The 18134-nt window shown below is 43.5% G+C and overlaps 1 protein-coding gene across 1 annotated transcript in view; it reads right to left on the bottom strand.

Moving 5' to 3' along the window:
- Window positions 1-12540: 12540 nt before the first annotated feature.
- The window catches only part of LOC126176099 (thioredoxin domain-containing protein 3 homolog), a gene marked incomplete at its 3' end in the record, with an annotated part of 221543 nt that continues 215949 nt past the window's right edge, over window positions 12541-18134 (bottom strand). The window contains exon 11 of the mRNA XM_049923236.1: window positions 12541-12700. Coding sequence (XP_049779193.1) covers window positions 12541-12700 — 160 coding nt within the window. The remainder of the gene's footprint in view (window positions 12701-18134) is intronic.

Raw genomic sequence — 18134 nt, 5'->3', positions numbered from 1 at the left:
CACAATAATTATGATAATTAAAATAAATTACACCGAAACACAAATTATAAAAGAAAAACCTCGAACTGGTTACTATCGTCTTACTATTAACCTGATGGGTCAAGCAATTGTATAAGCACGTGGTACTGGTCTCACAAAGTACACCCCATGTGGGCTGAACATAAAGAAAAGTTGCTATATTGGAAAATATTGTCAAGACGAGACGTTATAATCTCACGCACATTCGCATTTAAGATAGATGATCTTAGTTAGAGTTACGGATCCTCAACACGTGGTTCCACTTTACTCACAAAGTAGTGACAAAGCAACTACTGGAAGATATTCTAAACTTTACACTCGAATTACACTGCGTTGCAATTTAAGATAACATAAGATATTTTACATCTAAACCTGAAATAAAGTAACTAGTTCTAAGTTCTAGGGGACTAATGATCTCAGCAGTTGAGTCCCATAGTGCTCAGAGCCATTTGAACCTGAAATAAAGGTGATTAAATTTTCAGTTAGGCTGAACTTAAGAAATCCATTGTCCTACGGACTTCGCAGAGACGCGCTTAGCCGGAGATCTTACCACCTCAGATGCTCGCCCCTACCGAGGGTGCTTAACAGATACAAACGGAAGTGACCAGAGAAGCAGCTTCCTACACCAACATGACAAGGGACGGACAGGTCCATACCAAGAATACAAATCTCTCTGCTTTTAGAAAGCGTAGCTACCTGTTCCGACGTTGGTCCTACTGTTCTCTAGCAGACAGGCCTGTCTGCTACCATCAAGCATGCAACTAGAAATACATTTGCTCATTCATCCTCTCACACAGACGGGAAGGGGGATGACAGTATCTTATCATATACAGTATATAAAAGAAAGCGGATGTAGGTTCCGTATGAGACTGTGTGACATGAATTACATATAAACTGTGTTTTAAAGTGTAGTAGTGTGACAGATCGTTCTTGTTTATGTTTAAAAGTAAAACATTCCACTGCTCAGTCTCCTCCCAGATAGTCAGAAACACCACAGTAAATTTAGAAGAGGAATTTACGCCGTAAATGACAACAGATTTAAGAAATTAACATGAAAGGAATCCAACAGAGACCTTTCACGGTATTCGAGGAAGGTTGTGCGACCATTTTGCTACCACCGGCAGTGTTTCGCGGAGGGACCGCGAGAATGAGATAACAGAGTCATTTGTTATGTTGGGTTCCACAGCCGACACGAGTTTATTGACAGTTCCATCGAGGCTGTCAAATTTTGTCAAAATTAATTTTTTATTTACCTTCATTAACGGTTTGTTGAATGTGTCAAGTTGTACTTGAGGCACATATCCACCAATGTGCCACTTTACAATGGATAAAAGCCGAGATAGGTCTTGTAGTGGCTGTTAATAAATTCTTAATATTGACAAAAGTTTACCGATTTGGCCGAACTATGGCTTTAATCTTCCGTGAACGATAAAAGAGAGAAGGCCGGATACACATGCATATAGATACTCATTTTCCCTGTCTTCCAACTAGAATAGAATAGGACAGCATCAGACTATAATATTGCTGCCAAGCACCCTCCGGTATGCGCGACCTATATAGCGTTATAGAGCTTTAAGGCGGAATCTGAAGACTACGCTTTTGCGTTAGCGGAGAGTTGCCTAAATTGTACCACTTTTGAGGTTTTATTTATTATAGCCTAAACCAGGGATTCCCAAAGTGGTTTCTTAGGGATCGACATAAACTAAAACTGATTTTGGGGGTCGACGAGGTCTAAAAATCGACCCCTATTAAAATAACACAAGTTGTTATTTAAAACTTTCAAGATAGGTAGGTACTGTATTGTTTATGTTGTGTTACGTGTACTAAGAATAATTAAAATTTTTGTAGGAAATAGCATTGTTGTAGTAATGTAAAGTCTCAAGTTCGTACAAGATGAAAAACGCGGCAAGTCTGTGTGGACAAGTTTGTGCAAGATAATGAGTTCGAGCGTACGTCTTTCAGGCGCGTTTTCACTTGCTCTCTATTTGACGCTTACGCGATTTGACACGAACAGATTCATGATCAAGTCCAAACATGTTCCTGATATTTTACTATTTAACGAGCTTGCACTTAGGTTGAGAGTTCATTTGTGTTTTGAAATTCGTTGGAGCTTGAACGATAATAACTCATATAAGTACTCATTTATTTCAAGAGCTTACAAAGTTATTACGTAGCTAAATTAAGTGAAGTAAAGTGACCATTATGAATAAGGGGGTTGATCTTAAAAGTAGGTAATTTGTCGCGGGGGTCTGAGGTAACTTCATTTTGGAAAAGGGGTCACTTGTCCAAAATAGTTTGGGGATCCCTGGCCTAAACAGTAAGTTGCAAACTTATTTAAATTCGTGACTGAGGACGGTTTACTGAACAACATTACATTATTACAGCAGATCGGGTGCTGAAATGAGGACATATCGACGCAAAACGATGAGTCTATACTGACAGGTGTAGTAGGTGCACTACGACCATGCAGAAAACAACATGTCGTAATGTTTGTGGGAAGACTGTCCAACGCAGAGAGAAAACAACCAACTCACTGATGTGTGTATGTGTTAAGGTACCACCTATAAAAATATCCGCACTTACACCCGTTACATCCTCTATTTAATTCTCTAAACATCTGTAATGTGGTGCAAATTAGGAATCTGCTTTCCTAAGCTATATTAGTGGGTGCATGAATTGTACAACCCTAATGAACTACACTCCTGGAAATGGAAAAAAGAACACATTGACACCGGTGTGTCAGACCCACCATACTTGCTCCGGACACTGCGAGAGGGCTGTACAAGCAATGATCACACGCACGGCACAGCGGACACACCAGGAACCGCGGTGTTGGCCGTCGAATGGCGCTAGCTGCGCAGCATTTGTGCACCGCCGCCGTCAGTGTCAGCCAGTTTGCCGTGGCATACGGAGCTCCATCGCAGTCCTTAACACTGGTAGCATGCCGCGACAGCGTGGACGTGAACCGTATGTGCAGTTGACGGACTTTGAGCGAGGGCGTATAGTGGGCATGCGGGAGGCCGGGTGGACGTACCGCCGAATTGCTCAACACGTGGGGCGTGAGGTCTCCACAGTACATCGATGTTGTCGCCAGTGGTCGGCGGAAGGTGCACGTGCCCGTCGACCTGGGACCGGACCGCAGCGACGCACGGATGCACGCCAAGACCGTAGGATCCTACGCAGTGCCGTAGGGGACCGCACCGCCACTTCCCAGAAAATTAGGGACACTGTTGCTCCTGGGGTATCGGCGAGGACCATTCGCAACCGTCTCCATGAAGCTGGGCTACGGTCCCGCACAGCGTTAGGCCGTCTTCCGCTCACGCCCCAACATCGTGCAGCCCGCCTCCAGTGGTGTTGCGACAGGCGTAAATGGAGGGACGAATGGAGACGTGTCGTCTTCAGCGATGAGAGTCGCTTCTGCCTTGGTGCCAATGATGGTCGTATGCGTGTTTGGCGCCGTGCAGGTGAGCGCCACAATCAGGACTGCATACGACCGAGGCACACAGGGCCAACACCCGGCATCATGGTGTGGGGAGCGATCTCCTACACTGGCCGTACACCACTGGTGATCGTCGAGGGGACACTGAATAGTGCACGGTACATCCAAACCGTCATCGAACCCATCGTTCTACCATTCCTAGACCGGCAAGGGAACTTGCTGTTCCAACAGGACAATGCACGTCCGCATGTATCCCGTGCCACCCAACATGCTCTAGAAGGTGTAAGTCAACTACCCTGGCCAGCAAGATCTCCGGATCTGTCCCCCATTGAGCATGTTTGGGACTGGATGAAGCGTCGTCTCACGCGGTCTGCACGTCCAGCACGAACGCTGGTCCAACTGAGGCGCCAGGTGGAAATGGCATGGCAAGCCGTTCCACAGGACTACATCCAGCATCTCTACGATCGTCTCCATGGGAGAATAGCAGCCTGCATTGCTGCGAAAGGTGGATATACACTGTACTAGTGCCGACATTGTGCATGCTCTGTTGCCTGCGTCTATGTGCCTGTGGTTCTGTCAGTGTGATCATGTGATGTATCTGACCCCAGGAATGTGTCAATAAAGTTTCCCCTTTCTTATTTCAATTTCCAGGAGTGTATGTAATTCTGCTTAAAGATATATATTAGTCTGAGTTTAAGGAAATGTTCTATACTTTAGTTCTTACATCACTATTTGCAGGCGTACAGTACAACTTTTTCCGTCTTTCCTCCACCCCTGCACACTTTCCACGAATCCACATTTTGTATTTCATGCGTCTGATCATTCCTTCCATTTGATCTTCCTTGCAAAATTCATAAGACATTTATCCTGTTGTACGAATGAGTATTTGTGGTGGCTTCCCTGATGAGTTTTCAAAACAAAAAATGGTTCAAATGGCTCTGAGCACTATGGGACTTAACATCTATAGTCATCAGTCCCCTAGAACTTAGAACTACTTAAACTTAACTAACCTAAGGACATCACACAACACCCAGTCATCACGAGGCAGAGAAAATTCCTGACCCTGCCGGGAATCGAACCCGGGAACTCGGGCGCGGGAAGCGAGAACGCTACCGCACGACCACGAGCTGCGGACTTTTCAAAACATACAGAGGGAGATGCTGATCTCGATTTCTTCTCCTTTGTTTTGTTACCTCTTCCCTGCATTTTCTTCTCTTCGGCTCACAGGCTCCTTGGCTAGACCTTGAAGGTTTCCTTGGAACTTTCATCCTCTACCCCGGATTCGGCGATATTTCATGGATGGATACCTTCAGCCCACTTTTTTCCTATCGCGGCTTCTTCTTCATTGAAATTATGAAACAATCCGTCCTGTATAGCAATGTCAAAGGTAATGTTTCTTACGTCCGACATGCTTAAACCGAACATTTGCCCTTCGAAAGCAACAATATGCTCTTCCATTTCGTTTCCAATTTCGTTGGAAAACACTTTCCTGCAGCCGAGAATTTTTGTATCACCGTTTGCTTGTTTTTCTTTATTTTTAGCGTGCCTTTTAATTTCTGGCTTAGGCACATTTTATATACTTGCACATTAATTTCGATGGTCCCCATTTAGATATACTGCTACAGGTAAGTGCAGCTCATCTGTGCCCCATTTTTCATACCCTAGGGCCTATCTGTTCTGTACGATAATACAAAACAATTGTTCAGTCAATAACCTAGGATAAATACACTAGAAAATTCAGCACGTCATTTCTAAACATTACGTCGCGCTACTAATGCCAAATGCAGTTTTTTACGCTCACACGTTTCTTAAATTGTACCGGTACAATATCGAAAACATAATAGTACGTTATAGGCAACATCGCCATTTTCTCTTTGCTAGTTTCCTAGTAAAAACTACAACGAAGGGATTCATGACTATCTGAAAACTAAGATTATTTAATGTATATTCACCTATGAATAAAAAATTATTTTGCCACTTATCTTGTAACAATAATTTTCTTCGCCGCGTGGACAAAACATTAGATAAAAACTACGAGAAAACCGACTCTATCCTCAGACGATCTGTTCCTCAACACGAAGTACTCATAGCTGACGTAATGACGCCAACAAACACACAATTCACGCTGATCCCACTAAATTTCGGATGTTAAGAAAGGTACGAATTGGGGGTCGGTACAACAAATGCAATATATCCCTGTAAATAGTATTTCTGTGACGTTCTCACGACTGCTAAAGAAACCGGTCACAAATAACACTAAATACCGAAAAAAACTAGCTTGTGAGCGAGTATGATGCGAAAGAGCAGGAGACAACTTGAGTGCACACATACGTTTTTTTCCAGATTTTAAATGTTTTCTGGTACGTTTATTTATTGTTTAGTTTTAACGTTTGCAGTTATATTACTATTGCACTCTCAGAGATGACACTTAATCTGTGTTCGCACATCACTTTAGAGGTGTAATATCATTTTGAATGCAGTTTACCAGTATTGAACCCTCTTTGCTGAGGGCAATCAGTTATTGCTGATGGCGGTTATGTAAGGTGAAGATGGGTTAACTACATACTGTAGAACGCAAACAATTTTGTGATTTTCATTTATGAATATTAAGTTGTTCTACCAAGCATCGATGGAACAATCACTTAACACGGTATTCGATAAGTGATCAAAGTTGCAGCATTTATCTCTTTCTTTTGTACCGGTCCTCGTACAAGAAAAATTTTCTGGCGCACATCGTGAATAGTACTGCTTGTTTGACAGCTCCGAATGAAACGCTCGCTTTATAGTCTGATTAGAAGTACACAAATTTCCATTATTAGCCGTGATTTTTTTCATTTTTTCTAACTTGCTACGTGTTGTTTTCCAACGAAATGGAAGAATACGTTTATGATAAACCTCTCGTCGGCTACCATTGAGTTGATCTGTATGGATGGAACTAGTCGCAGCGTAATGATACTGAGGAACGCCGAGAAACGCTTGTGCAGTAATATGGCGCGGCAAACAGTTCCTTTGTAAAGGAAGAAAGAGACGTACGACATTGCTGGCTCAGAGACCAATGGATTGTTCAATCTCCTAAGTGGGAAGGGTTTTCTTCCTCTGTGCACACTGTAATGGACATACGTGTAGTGTGATGTCGTCGCCTGTGTTGTGTGATGATGAGAGAGATAAAAGGATGAAACCCAGCGCTGGCAGATAGCCTTCTCCTCTCTGATAGCACCAAAGGAGCCAACGAACTTAACCTCCTCATCCAACGGAAGGAACCATCAACAGGGTCACATGTCCTCACTTTACGAGACACTGCGAAGAAGTTTGGAATTTAAGCCAGTGCGTTGGTGCAATGTCTGGTAATTAAGAACTTTACACCACCGTCTCTCCTGCCCCTGTCGGCCAAAAATTTTTTTCCTGCACAAGGATTTGAAGCGACTTTCCAAGAGCCGCGCAGTACCACAGAGGCACCCGTTAGCAATAGCTGCTATGGAGGCAGGCAACTCATCAGTAATGCCAGCAATCTCGCAGTAGGTGTCCACACATTACATATCCAATAAAAATATTTTTTACCTAGAGAAGATGCCGGCCGCGGTGGTCTAACGGTTCTAGGCGCTCAGTCCGGAACCGCGTGACTGCTACGGTCGCAGGTTCGAATCCTGCCTCGGGCATGGATGTGTGTGATGTCTTTAGGTTAGCTAGGTTTAAGTAGTTCTAAGTTCTAGGGGACTGATGACCACAGATGTTAAGTCCCATAGTGCTCAGAGCCATTTGAACCATTTGAACCTAGAGAAGATGCACAGAGACTCGCACCCGCGTCTACGGCGGTTCAAATTCTCGTCTGCCTATCCAAGTTTAGGTTTTTTATGATTTCCCTTAACTGCTTAGATACAGTATCGGGATGGGATGACTGGTTTCAAACGGCAAGGCCGATTTCCTCCTTCAGCCTTGAGCAGTCCGAATGTGAGCTCCATCTGTAGTGACCTCGTCATTGACAGAACTTTATACTATAATCTTATCCAAATATGTTTGAGGTCAGCAACTGTTTATTGGCTGATCTGCTGTCAGTATTAAGTGACAGAATAATGTCGTATACTTTTTCAAGTTCTGTGTTTGGATTCCTTCATAGTTTATAATACACGATAACTTGTTGTGCTGTCACCAGAGTTAACCCGTCCGTTTAATGTGCCTACAAAATAACGGGACTATTGCTGTAAAACACTTTATTTCAAAGACATACATAATTAGATATTGTCACCCTCGATATACTCCCCTCACTATCCCTACAACGCTGCATGCGTATTTTCCATTGACGGTAACAGTGCTGGAACTCCTCCTCTGTGGGTTCTTTGAAGAGGTGTGCCGCTTTTTCTTCAGCGAAATGAAATCTTGTTCCTTTTCGTGAAGATTTGACTTTGGGAAGTAGATGAAAGTGACATGGTGCTAGGTCAGGCGAATAAAGTGTGTATTCTGACACTAGGCTGCTGTACTTCGCCACAAGCTTCTTAACACTCAGTGTGGTATGAGCTGTTACGTTGGAGCTGAGAAGGTATAATTTTGATTAACAGTTTGACCTTCAGGAACCCAGTGAAGATACAAAATTCCGTGAATATCGAAAAAAAATAATAATCATCGCTTTGAATCTTGATGTACTCATTTAAGTTTCTTTCGCTCTCGATCAACTTGAGCCTTTCCAGTGCATGGTTTGGCACTTAGTTTCTGGATCATACGTGAAAAACCAAGATTCGCCACAAGCTATAACTCTTTCCAAGAAATCAGGGTCATTTTCAGCGGTATTCAAAGTGTCAGTACAAACATTTTTAAGATCTTCTTTCTGGCCGATCGTGAGAATTTTCGGCACCAGTTTCGCACAATTTCCTCATGTTAAACTGTATAAGTAAAATTCACCTTATACGTTCTTTGTTAATTCCTATGTTTTCAGAAGTCAATCGAATACCCCACCGACAGTCAGTTCGAATCGAATTACCTACTTTTTCGATGTTTTAATTCGTTTTTGACGTTGAAGCGTGTCCCGGGCGTGAGTTTTCTCGGTGTCTTGGAAACGGTTGAACCACTCACAAGGGAACCTCCCCATCGCACGCCCCTCAGATTTAGTTATAAGTTGGCACAGTGGATAGGCCTTGAAAAGTTGAACACAGATCAATCGAGAAAACGGGAAGAAGTTGTGTGGAACTATGGAAAAAATAAGCAAAATATGCAAACTGAGTAGTCCATGCGCAAGATAGGCAACATCAAGGAGAGTGTGAGCTTACGAGCGCCGTGGTCCCGTGGTTAGCGTGAGCAGCTGCGGAGGGAGATGTCCTTGGTTCAAGTCTTCCCTCAACCAAAAAGTTTAATTTTTTTATTTTCAGACAATTATTATCTGTCCGTCCGTCCGTCCGTCCGATGCGAGGTAACTGCGCCGTAGTATGGGGACGCTACACCTAAACAAACATCAAAACACACGACGTCAGTCGACTACCGCGCACGGAAGAGAGAGTGTTCCTGCTAACGAGGCTCCCTGGCTGGCAGTTCACTGCTCGCCACTTTGGACGAGAGTGCATTAAATACGTGAGATGTATTCCGTGGGCAATATGAATCCAGCAAATATAGCTCGCGACTTCAATAACAATCGCACTATTTTGCGGTACGGTCGGAAAAACACAGACACTAAACTTATTACAGTGAACAGAGACGTCAATGAACGAACGGACAGATCATAACTTTGCGAAAATAAAGAACGTGAACTTTTCACTCGAGGGAAGAATTGAACCAAGGACCTCTCGTTCCGCAGCTACTCACGCTAACCACGGGACCACAGCGCTTCTTAGCTCACGCTCTCCTTGATGTTGCCTATCTTGCGCATAGACTACTCAGTTTGTATGTTTTGCTTTTTTTTTCATAGTTCCACACAACTTCTTCCTGTTTTCTCGATTGATCTGTGTTCAGTTTTTCAAGAGCTATCCACTGTGCCAACTTACAACTAAACCTGAGGGGGGTGCGATGGGGAGGTTCCCTTGTCAGAAACTCACGTACGTGATAAACAGCCTCCGTCATACACTTCTCTTAATAAAAGATAGGTTTCAGTATCAGTGTTTTCAAGTTTCATGTAAAACTTCACGACGTTTCGTTGCTCTTTTATTAAACTTATCGTTTTGCCTGCAAAACAGAATAACAACTTTTACACAACCGAAGGACACGGTTACACTGATTTGACTTCAGACACCACAGATTGAGAATGAGACAAATAATGCTTCACTTTCCACAGCTATGGTCGTTCATCTTTCGCGCATGCGTACTTACTCTACGACAGCATCGGTCCCTTTATTTTGTAACCACACCTCGTACCTTGTAACTTACCACGTAGCTTCACTTGACTGACGTTTGGTTTAGTCTGTGTTGTTTCTCTAATAATTTGTCAACTGTGTATTGAAAACGAAGTCCATATCACCAATTTTAGATCTCTGTATGATTCAGAGAGAACATATATGTGAATGAGGTGAGGACTTTCAGGGGGGTGGTGTAGTATTGACATATGTTTTGCACTACAAATGTCTTTATTTCATAAACTGTATTAACTACACTGATCTCGGAATGTTTCAGTAATATTAATTTATCTATGATGCTGGTGGCTCTGTGGATCTGAATCAAACTACTCGAAGAAATACAGCAACCACCCACTTTTTATACTTCTTTTTAATATAACAAGACATGTTTCAGGTTTTCATCCGTCCTCAGCTGGCGTAGTAGAATGATGCAGCTTAGCGTTCTTCGAATTCTGCACTCAGTGCTCCGCTGTATCAGTGAAGAGAACTGTGTGTGTATTGTGCATATACGAGATGTGCGAGAAAAGCATTGAGACTGGCAACACTGCGAGCAATCTGGCAACGCCGCGCTTTCCTACTTGTGTAGATCGGTGTGTTCATCCATATTATTGAGAGCACCATCGGTGAAACTATTTTTTTTTTCTTTTTTTTTTTGTGTGAGTTACGAAAATGGAACAGTGGAATTTAGAAGAACTTTATGCCATCCAGTTTTGTGTTAAACTTGGGGAATCCACTAGTGTGGGCTCTGAATAGTTGAAACAGGGCTATGGGGAACATTCCTTATCACGAGCACAGTGTTTTCGTTGACATAAATCATTTTTGTAGACTGGCAATGGCAAGGAAAGCATTTCTGAAGAAGAGAAATTTGTTAACATCGAGTATAGATTTAAGTGTCAGGAAGTCATTTCTGAAAGTATTTGTATGGAGTGTAGCCATGTATGGAAGTGAAACCTGGACGGTAAATAGTTTGGACAAGAAGAGAATTGAAGCTTTCGAAATGTGGTGCTACAGAAGAATGCTGAAGATTAGATGGGTAGATCACATAACTAATGAGGAAGTATTGAATAGGATTGGGGAGAAGAGAAGTTTGTGGCACAACTTGACCAGAAGAAGGGATCGGTTGATAGGACATGTTCTGAGGCATCAAGGGATCACCAATTTAGTATTGGAGGGCAGCGTGGAGGGTAAAAATCGTAGGGGGAGACCAAGAGATGAATACACTAAGCAGATTCAGAAGGATGTGGGTTGCAGTAGGTACTGGGAGATGAAGAAGCTTGCACAGGATAGAGTAGCATGGAGAGCTGCATCAAACCAGTCTCAGGACTGAACACCACAACAACAACAACAAATCATTTTTGGGAGACCGAGAATACTTTGAAGACGAACCTCGCTCGGGAAGACCTTCAGCTTCGAAACCCGACGGAAACGTCGAACGCGTGCGTGCTCTTCTGATAACAGACCGACATTTAACAATAAGGACGATGAGTGACCTGTTAAACTTAAGCACTTTCACCATATATTAGATTTTGACCGAAGTTTTGCAAATGTGAAAGATTTGTTCTAAAATGGTGCCAAAAGAAAAGAAAAAACCTCGCAACTGAGCAGAAGGGCAATCGAAGGAACGTGTGCGTTGATCTTGTTGAGAGATTGCCAATGACCACTTACGTTTCAGTTGTGTGATCATCATTGATGAATCCTGGATTTCGTGAGACAAAGCGGCAACGTGAGGAGTGGCGCACTGAGACATCTCCTCGACCGAAAACAGCTCGAATGAGTAAATCAAAGTTCAAAACAATACTGACTGCCTTTTTTGGGCACAGGGATGTTGTGCTCCAAGAATTTGTTCCTTCAGGACAAACTGTCAACCAAGTGTTTTACAAAGACATACTTGAAAGGCTTAGGAAAAGGATGAATCGAGTGTGACAGGTTTAGCAGACAAGTGGATGCCGCATGATTGCAACGCCCAATGTTAAAAGGCCACTTCCATTACGGCATCACCGAATTTTTGACCTGAAAAAGCAATCCTGTTGTTCCACAGCCCCCGTATTGACGTGATCTGAGTCCTTGTGACTTTTTTCTTTTCCCTAAATCGAAAAATATCTTAAAAGGACGTCATTTGGGACTCTGGAGAACATTCGAAACAATGTGGCCAACATGTTAGAGTCCCTATCAGTTGAAATCTTCCAGCGCTGCTACCAAGACTGGGAACGACGAGTCGGTCAGTGTGCAGCTGCCGAAGAAAATTACTTTGAGGGGCAGAATATAGTTGTCTGTAAAAATTAAAAATTTTGGTAGATAAGAAAATCAGTCTCCTTATACCAGTCAAACACGTCGTAAATGCAAAACAAAGAGCTACAAGTTACGGAATGGAAGGTATCTGTAGGTTTCAAAATGCAGTAGAACGTTGTATTATTGAAGATTTTGATGGTTTAAGCCAATGGAACATAGGTGAAAATCAGAAACGTGTCTCTGCATAAGTAAAGGTCTTTGCTGTATTTTTTCAAGTAATGCTTGAATAATAATAAGAAGCGCGCCCTTGAGTGCGCAAACCACCAGGCATCAACGTCATTGTGAAGCGGTGCTGCAGAGTCGGCTCCTCTGCAAGGCAGAGACTGGTCGTCCTCCTTATGCGCCTCCCTCAGCCTCTGGGTCCGGTTGCTCCTGCTGGTCATCAGGAGTGGCAGCAGCGTCACCTGCCTGCCCGTCGCCCCCGGCGTCACCTCCGCCCCCGTCGTCGCCGCCCCCGCCGCCCCCGCCACCCCCGCCGCCCTCCTCCTCGTCGTCGTCCTCGTCGTCGGAGGGCGGGAACCAGGCCTCGGCGTCGACGGCGCCCTCCTCCGGCCCCGGGCTGATGTAGCACGGCTGGAACTGCGACAGCGCCAGCACCGCGTCGCCGCGCGTCGCCTCCACCACCACCACCAGCTTGTCCGTCCTGTCAGCAGTACAGCACACATTGAAATGGACGTCGTAGTTGCTGACGAGTCCTTCGGGCTGTACGCCCGTGGTCGATCACGCAGAAACCTTTTGGTTTCTGACGTTTCGTCCAGAGCTGCGCTGGACATCTTCTTAGGTGCCGCTAGTGATGTTGAATCTTGCCAACTGACAAGCCGGACATCGGAGAACGACATAGATACTGTGTAAAGTGCCTGTGATCGAGTTTACACGTGACCAACAAAGATAATATTAGTCAGAGATAAAACTTAACGACCGATTGTTGCCTGTCAATGATAATAACTTACTTTCCCAAGCGGGAGCGACTGAAAGAAATAACCTTCCCCCAGTTACACGCTTGCGTGGTCAACAAGTCTGCTGAAGTGTGTTCACAAGTATGGTACTAAATGAAACACTGATGATGCCATCATCAGGTGTGTCATCATCAGGTCGCCAGTCAAGATGAGGAGGCTCCCAGTGGTACTGAGCAAGGCGCACCGGCGGCTATCCAGGCCCCCCTACCCCTTACCGAAGAGGGGGAAGCGCGATGTGCCGAGGCGAAGACATAGCCGCCGACTCAGTTAACGGTGACACGCGCGCCATGCTGCATATTTCCACTGACAACACAGTGACCGCTCTCAAAGCCGCTTTGGCTGGAGAGAGGGCTGCCTTAAAGACAATGCCAGCTGCAGCAGCTGCGGTAGTAGCTGAGAGTCGCCAATAGAAAAAAAAAAAAAGACGCCAGCCCCTAGACCCCCCTCTCCAACCCCCCCCCCCCCCACAACATGGGGCTGAGATCGGGGGACGCAGACGGACGCCTCAATGGTCACTGCTGGCGATCCCCGGAGAGGAACAGAATAACGGAAAAGAAAAATGAAGAAGAAACTCCTGCTCCAGCCACCCACTCCCCAAAGGGGCCAGTGGCAACGCAGCAGTGCGCCCCCGATACCTATCGCCCCCAGGGGCCAGCGACGTCACCAAAGGCTGCTTACAGAGCCACCCACTCGTTGTCGCTCCCCAGGGCACTAGTTACAGCGCCACCACCCGCGGGCCTCCATCTTCCAGGCAAGAGCAGTGTGGGATCAGTGCTGTATAAGACCTCCATACTCTGAGATGAAGAGGTTAGCACAGGAAAGGAATTCGTGGCGGGCCGCATCAAACCAGTCAGTAGACTGATTACCAAAAAAAAAAAAAAAAAAAAAAAAAAAAAAAAAAAAAAAAAAACTGCTGCAGGACGAAGCCTAACCCCATCTCGTCAATCCGTATCCTTTCACCCCTCCCGATCAATGTAGACATCCTATCCTCCATCATCCTTATCCTTCCATCCCCGCGCAGCAAGTGGCGCTGCTCAAATTCCTCTTCCTGCAATCCTTCATCATAATCAGTGCCAGTGCCGTTTTTACCCTAGCCCAATGGGGGTATGTTGTTGGCGTTGAGGAGAAGACCTTCCGAGAAGGTCTGCAACGCCAGCAGAAAGGATGAAAAACCCACCACTACAGACAAGCCTTCTGAGCAACAGCTCGGAAGCGCCTCAAAGAAGAGGAAAAGGAATAAGAAAACGACGAGGACCTAATCTGGATGCTCATCACCATTTGTTACGTTTTATTCTGATTTCAGATCAACTAATGCCGATTCTGCATGAGAGGGCACACTGAATCAACCTGTGAAGGCGAGCAGGAGTACCACGAAAGTATTTAGCTTGTGCCATCCCAGGTCTAGGTGAGGCTTTTCATCCCAGCGACCAGTAACCAGTGACCCGGGCGAATGGTTCGTCAGCGCACCTGATGAAAGCAACATCGTCCCTTGCCGGAATATTGTGGCCGTTGAACGTTGATGTCCGGCTATGTGAACTATTTCGTCATGAATTACGCTGGAAGGAGCTGAAGAATCTCACTGACAATGGTAATTGCACACTTCGATTTTGTATTGCTTAAATTATAATACAATCAAAGTTTCGAAAGTTTTTTGCTATTAATAGCTCTTAAGAGCTATTAATAGCAACTTTCAGTTCAGATAAATGTAAATTTTTTGAAAAGCAGTCCCCCATAAATGTGTCATCCAATTACTTTAAGGTCATTGGATGACACATTTATGGACGACTGATTTTCAAATGATTTACATTTATCTCAACTGAAAGTTCTTGGAAGATACGTTAAAGCGACGTATTAGCTGCTCATGTGAACAAATTATTATTATTATTATTACATTAAACATTTTATTCTTATATTTTATTGTTATCATTAACATCCTAGGCATCTGTGGCACATGGACTGAGGTTAACCCTCCAGAACGGAACCCACGACCCGCGCCTACGACCAACACACTAGCACTGCCTTCAACTTATCCTGGCTATCCAAACTACAACAACGTTACAATAGCACAAGCACCAGAACGTCTGTTCTAACAACAACGACTAACTACTGCTACTGCTACCACTACGACGATGACGACAACTACGACGACAATATCAACAGCTTGCTAGCAGTACAACCGCTACCACCAGATTATCAGTTCTATCAACAACACACTAGCACCACCAAAAAAAAATTGATTAATCTCATTGATGTGACATCAACGCTCATTGACACTGCTCCCACCAGGAACACTACCTCCAATCTTCATGTGACCTCCTTCTTACGGGACATGGAGAGTCTGTGAAATTTATTCGTACAAGAACACGACAGACGATTTTCTGTATGAGCTGTTATTAAAATTTTAGTGACAATACAGGATGGAGAAAAATAATTTGATGTCGGCGCATGTAGGTGACGTCAAACCCAGCAAAATTTTCCAAAACCATTGTGAGAAGTGCACCGTAGTGAAATGACGGCCGTAAAACGAAAGCCAATCAGCGACGAGCGTGCGGTATTTATCCAGTAATCAAACGTGTTGCGATGTGTCTAGCAGTGAAGTTTCGTCCGACTAAGTTGCCATTGTGTTATGCTGCGGTAGTTGTGAGCCACTGCACTTGCCGAGTGCTGCAGCGTGCAGCCGTCACCATGAATACACACATACAAATAACGAAGCAACTGGCATTCTCATGCCTTATGGAGCAGCGGGGTGCAGTACTGTAGCGGCGAGAAGGTGGCATGCTGAACATTTCCCAAACTGAAAGCTACCAGCAGGCGCCATAAGTATGAGTTTTGTGCTCTCGAAAAGATAAGTTATTTAAAACGCAGTAACAGTTAGTCCAAATTAATCAATAAGTAAGTGGATCAGAGTGTATTTCAAACTTACTCTTAAAGGGTTTTTCTTTTCTTTGCGTCAAGATCTAAAAGTTTATAAAATCGAGTTGTAGTCCTATTTTGTTTACGTTTTGGCACAATAAACTTAATGAATGTGGTTTAATTGTTCCTTTTCTTTCCATAAATTTAAGTACAGCACATCCATTCATGATTTAGTTCGTATTTCCTGAAGGTAGTCTAGCGTTTACGTTGTCTTTTTCAGAATCGTATACATTCAGCTGCGTATAGGCAAAAATTTGGAAACTATTTTTGTGTTTATTGGTAATTTATTTGACTTGTCCTTACTAAGTTATTATTTTACCACGAGTGAAAAGTGCATGACTTGCCATATAATTATTACTTCTTGGATATGGCGTGATAGATGCTGTAGTTTTTTCTATAGCATTGACTAGTGTCTTGGGTATAGGTGTCCTTCAGACTGTATTAGCTAAGGTTAGGAAAGATCTGGACAGATGAAGGACGGTGAACGATAAAGATATGTAGGAAATCGTAACAAGTAATAAAAGAAACAGGCATAAAACTTCATCTGGCAGCTTTATGGTGAATGCGAAAAACACATTTGACTTGTTGCTTCTGTTAGAAATCGATCAGCCTGCAGCAGCTACAGGTGTAGAGAGAGCACAACAATCTTTCAGCTGTAAAATGAGAAGTGAGGATGTAGGAAGGCCAGTGAAGAGAAAGAAAGTTTTGTTGTTCGATTGTTCTCTTGTTAGAGGTGTTGTCCAATTTTCACTGGATGAACTAGGTTCAGAACACCAGACCACCGACTTTTTTACGCCTAGTGCTAGTCTGGGTGACGTGACAGATCATTTTGTAAAGACTTCATGAAGGAAGGCACCGTGATTACAGAGGGTGGGCCGGACAATAGTATTGACAGAGATACTTGGTACAATATAGAGTGTGACCTGCTAAGGACTGCACCATCATCGAGACATATCAGAATTGAGTTTGTACCTGTTCTGAAACGTCAAGACCAACATCATCTGAATACTTATATCAGGAGAGATAATTTGGAGTTGGAATGGCTACTTACATAAGGTGCAGGGTCACATACTGGCATGATTCCTGTTGATTCTGTCCCTAGGTGAGAGTATATTAGTCATGGCCTTTACCTCACGAGGAAAGGGAACAGCAAACTGGCTGAGCTAGTAACAGGAAATCTAACTGTCATGAATGGTAAAATACTGTGGTTACAGGTGTCAGAGCAGTACCTTTTCAGGGTGGGTAGGACAGGAAGAAACAAAGTTATGAGAGTGGCTAGGATTGAAACAAACCTTCAGTTTGAGAAAGAAGCTAAACAACATAATCCTGATATATTGCATCAATACAAACAGCTGTTGAAAGGTAATTTTTAGCAATCACCAGAAATTTGACTTCCACCCAGTTACATCTCAGTCAGTGTGAAGTGCCAGCTAACTTAACTGCGTCAAATCATTCGATGATTAAGGAATAAAATTAATGAACTATTATTTGCATTGATGAATTATAACCACCAAATCCAGTTGACATAATCTACCTCTCTGAATATCGTGTGGTAACTAGTACAGAGGTGTTAAGTGTCACAGGACTCAGGCTAGCGTCTCACTTCTGCGCAGCAGAAATGGTGAAAGAAGCAGTTGCCTCATTCATTAGGTATTGTCATAAATTTAAGAACATATGCATTCATAAATTTTGCTTACAGCAGCACGTGCCACGGAAACAGAATTTCGTTATAAATTCTTTATAATATTAAGAATATACTGTGGACCTGCTGTTAATTTTAATCTGTTCATAAGTCACCTCTAAGCTCTATTGATCTGTGAAACAGTAAAGAACAAAGAAAAAGTGCTTGCTGGTGATTACAATGTAGATTTCCTTATAGACTCTTCCTGTGAGAATTTATTGCAGTCAGTAACATCATCATAACGTAATATCTGCTATAAGCTTCTCAACTTCACAAGGACCATTGATAATATCCTCATAGGGAAGTCGAAAAAACATAATTATGTTATAAAACCAGTAATCAATGGCCTCTCAGACCACAACATGCAGTTAGTTTTCTTAAATATTAATACTAATTAGGATGCAAAATCCACTAAATCAGCGATCAAGAGGGTAGCCAGGAAAGTAAAACTTGGTTATTTTATGAAACTCCTCAATAACACGCTCTGGAGTGGTGTATACAGTGCTCATGGCATAAATGGAAAATGC

This window comes from Schistocerca cancellata, chromosome 3, assembly GCF_023864275.1.
Source record: "Schistocerca cancellata isolate TAMUIC-IGC-003103 chromosome 3, iqSchCanc2.1, whole genome shotgun sequence".
NCBI classification, from domain to species: domain Eukaryota; kingdom Metazoa; phylum Arthropoda; class Insecta; order Orthoptera; family Acrididae; genus Schistocerca; species Schistocerca cancellata.
This window is presented reverse-complemented; position numbering and strand designations above follow the sequence as displayed.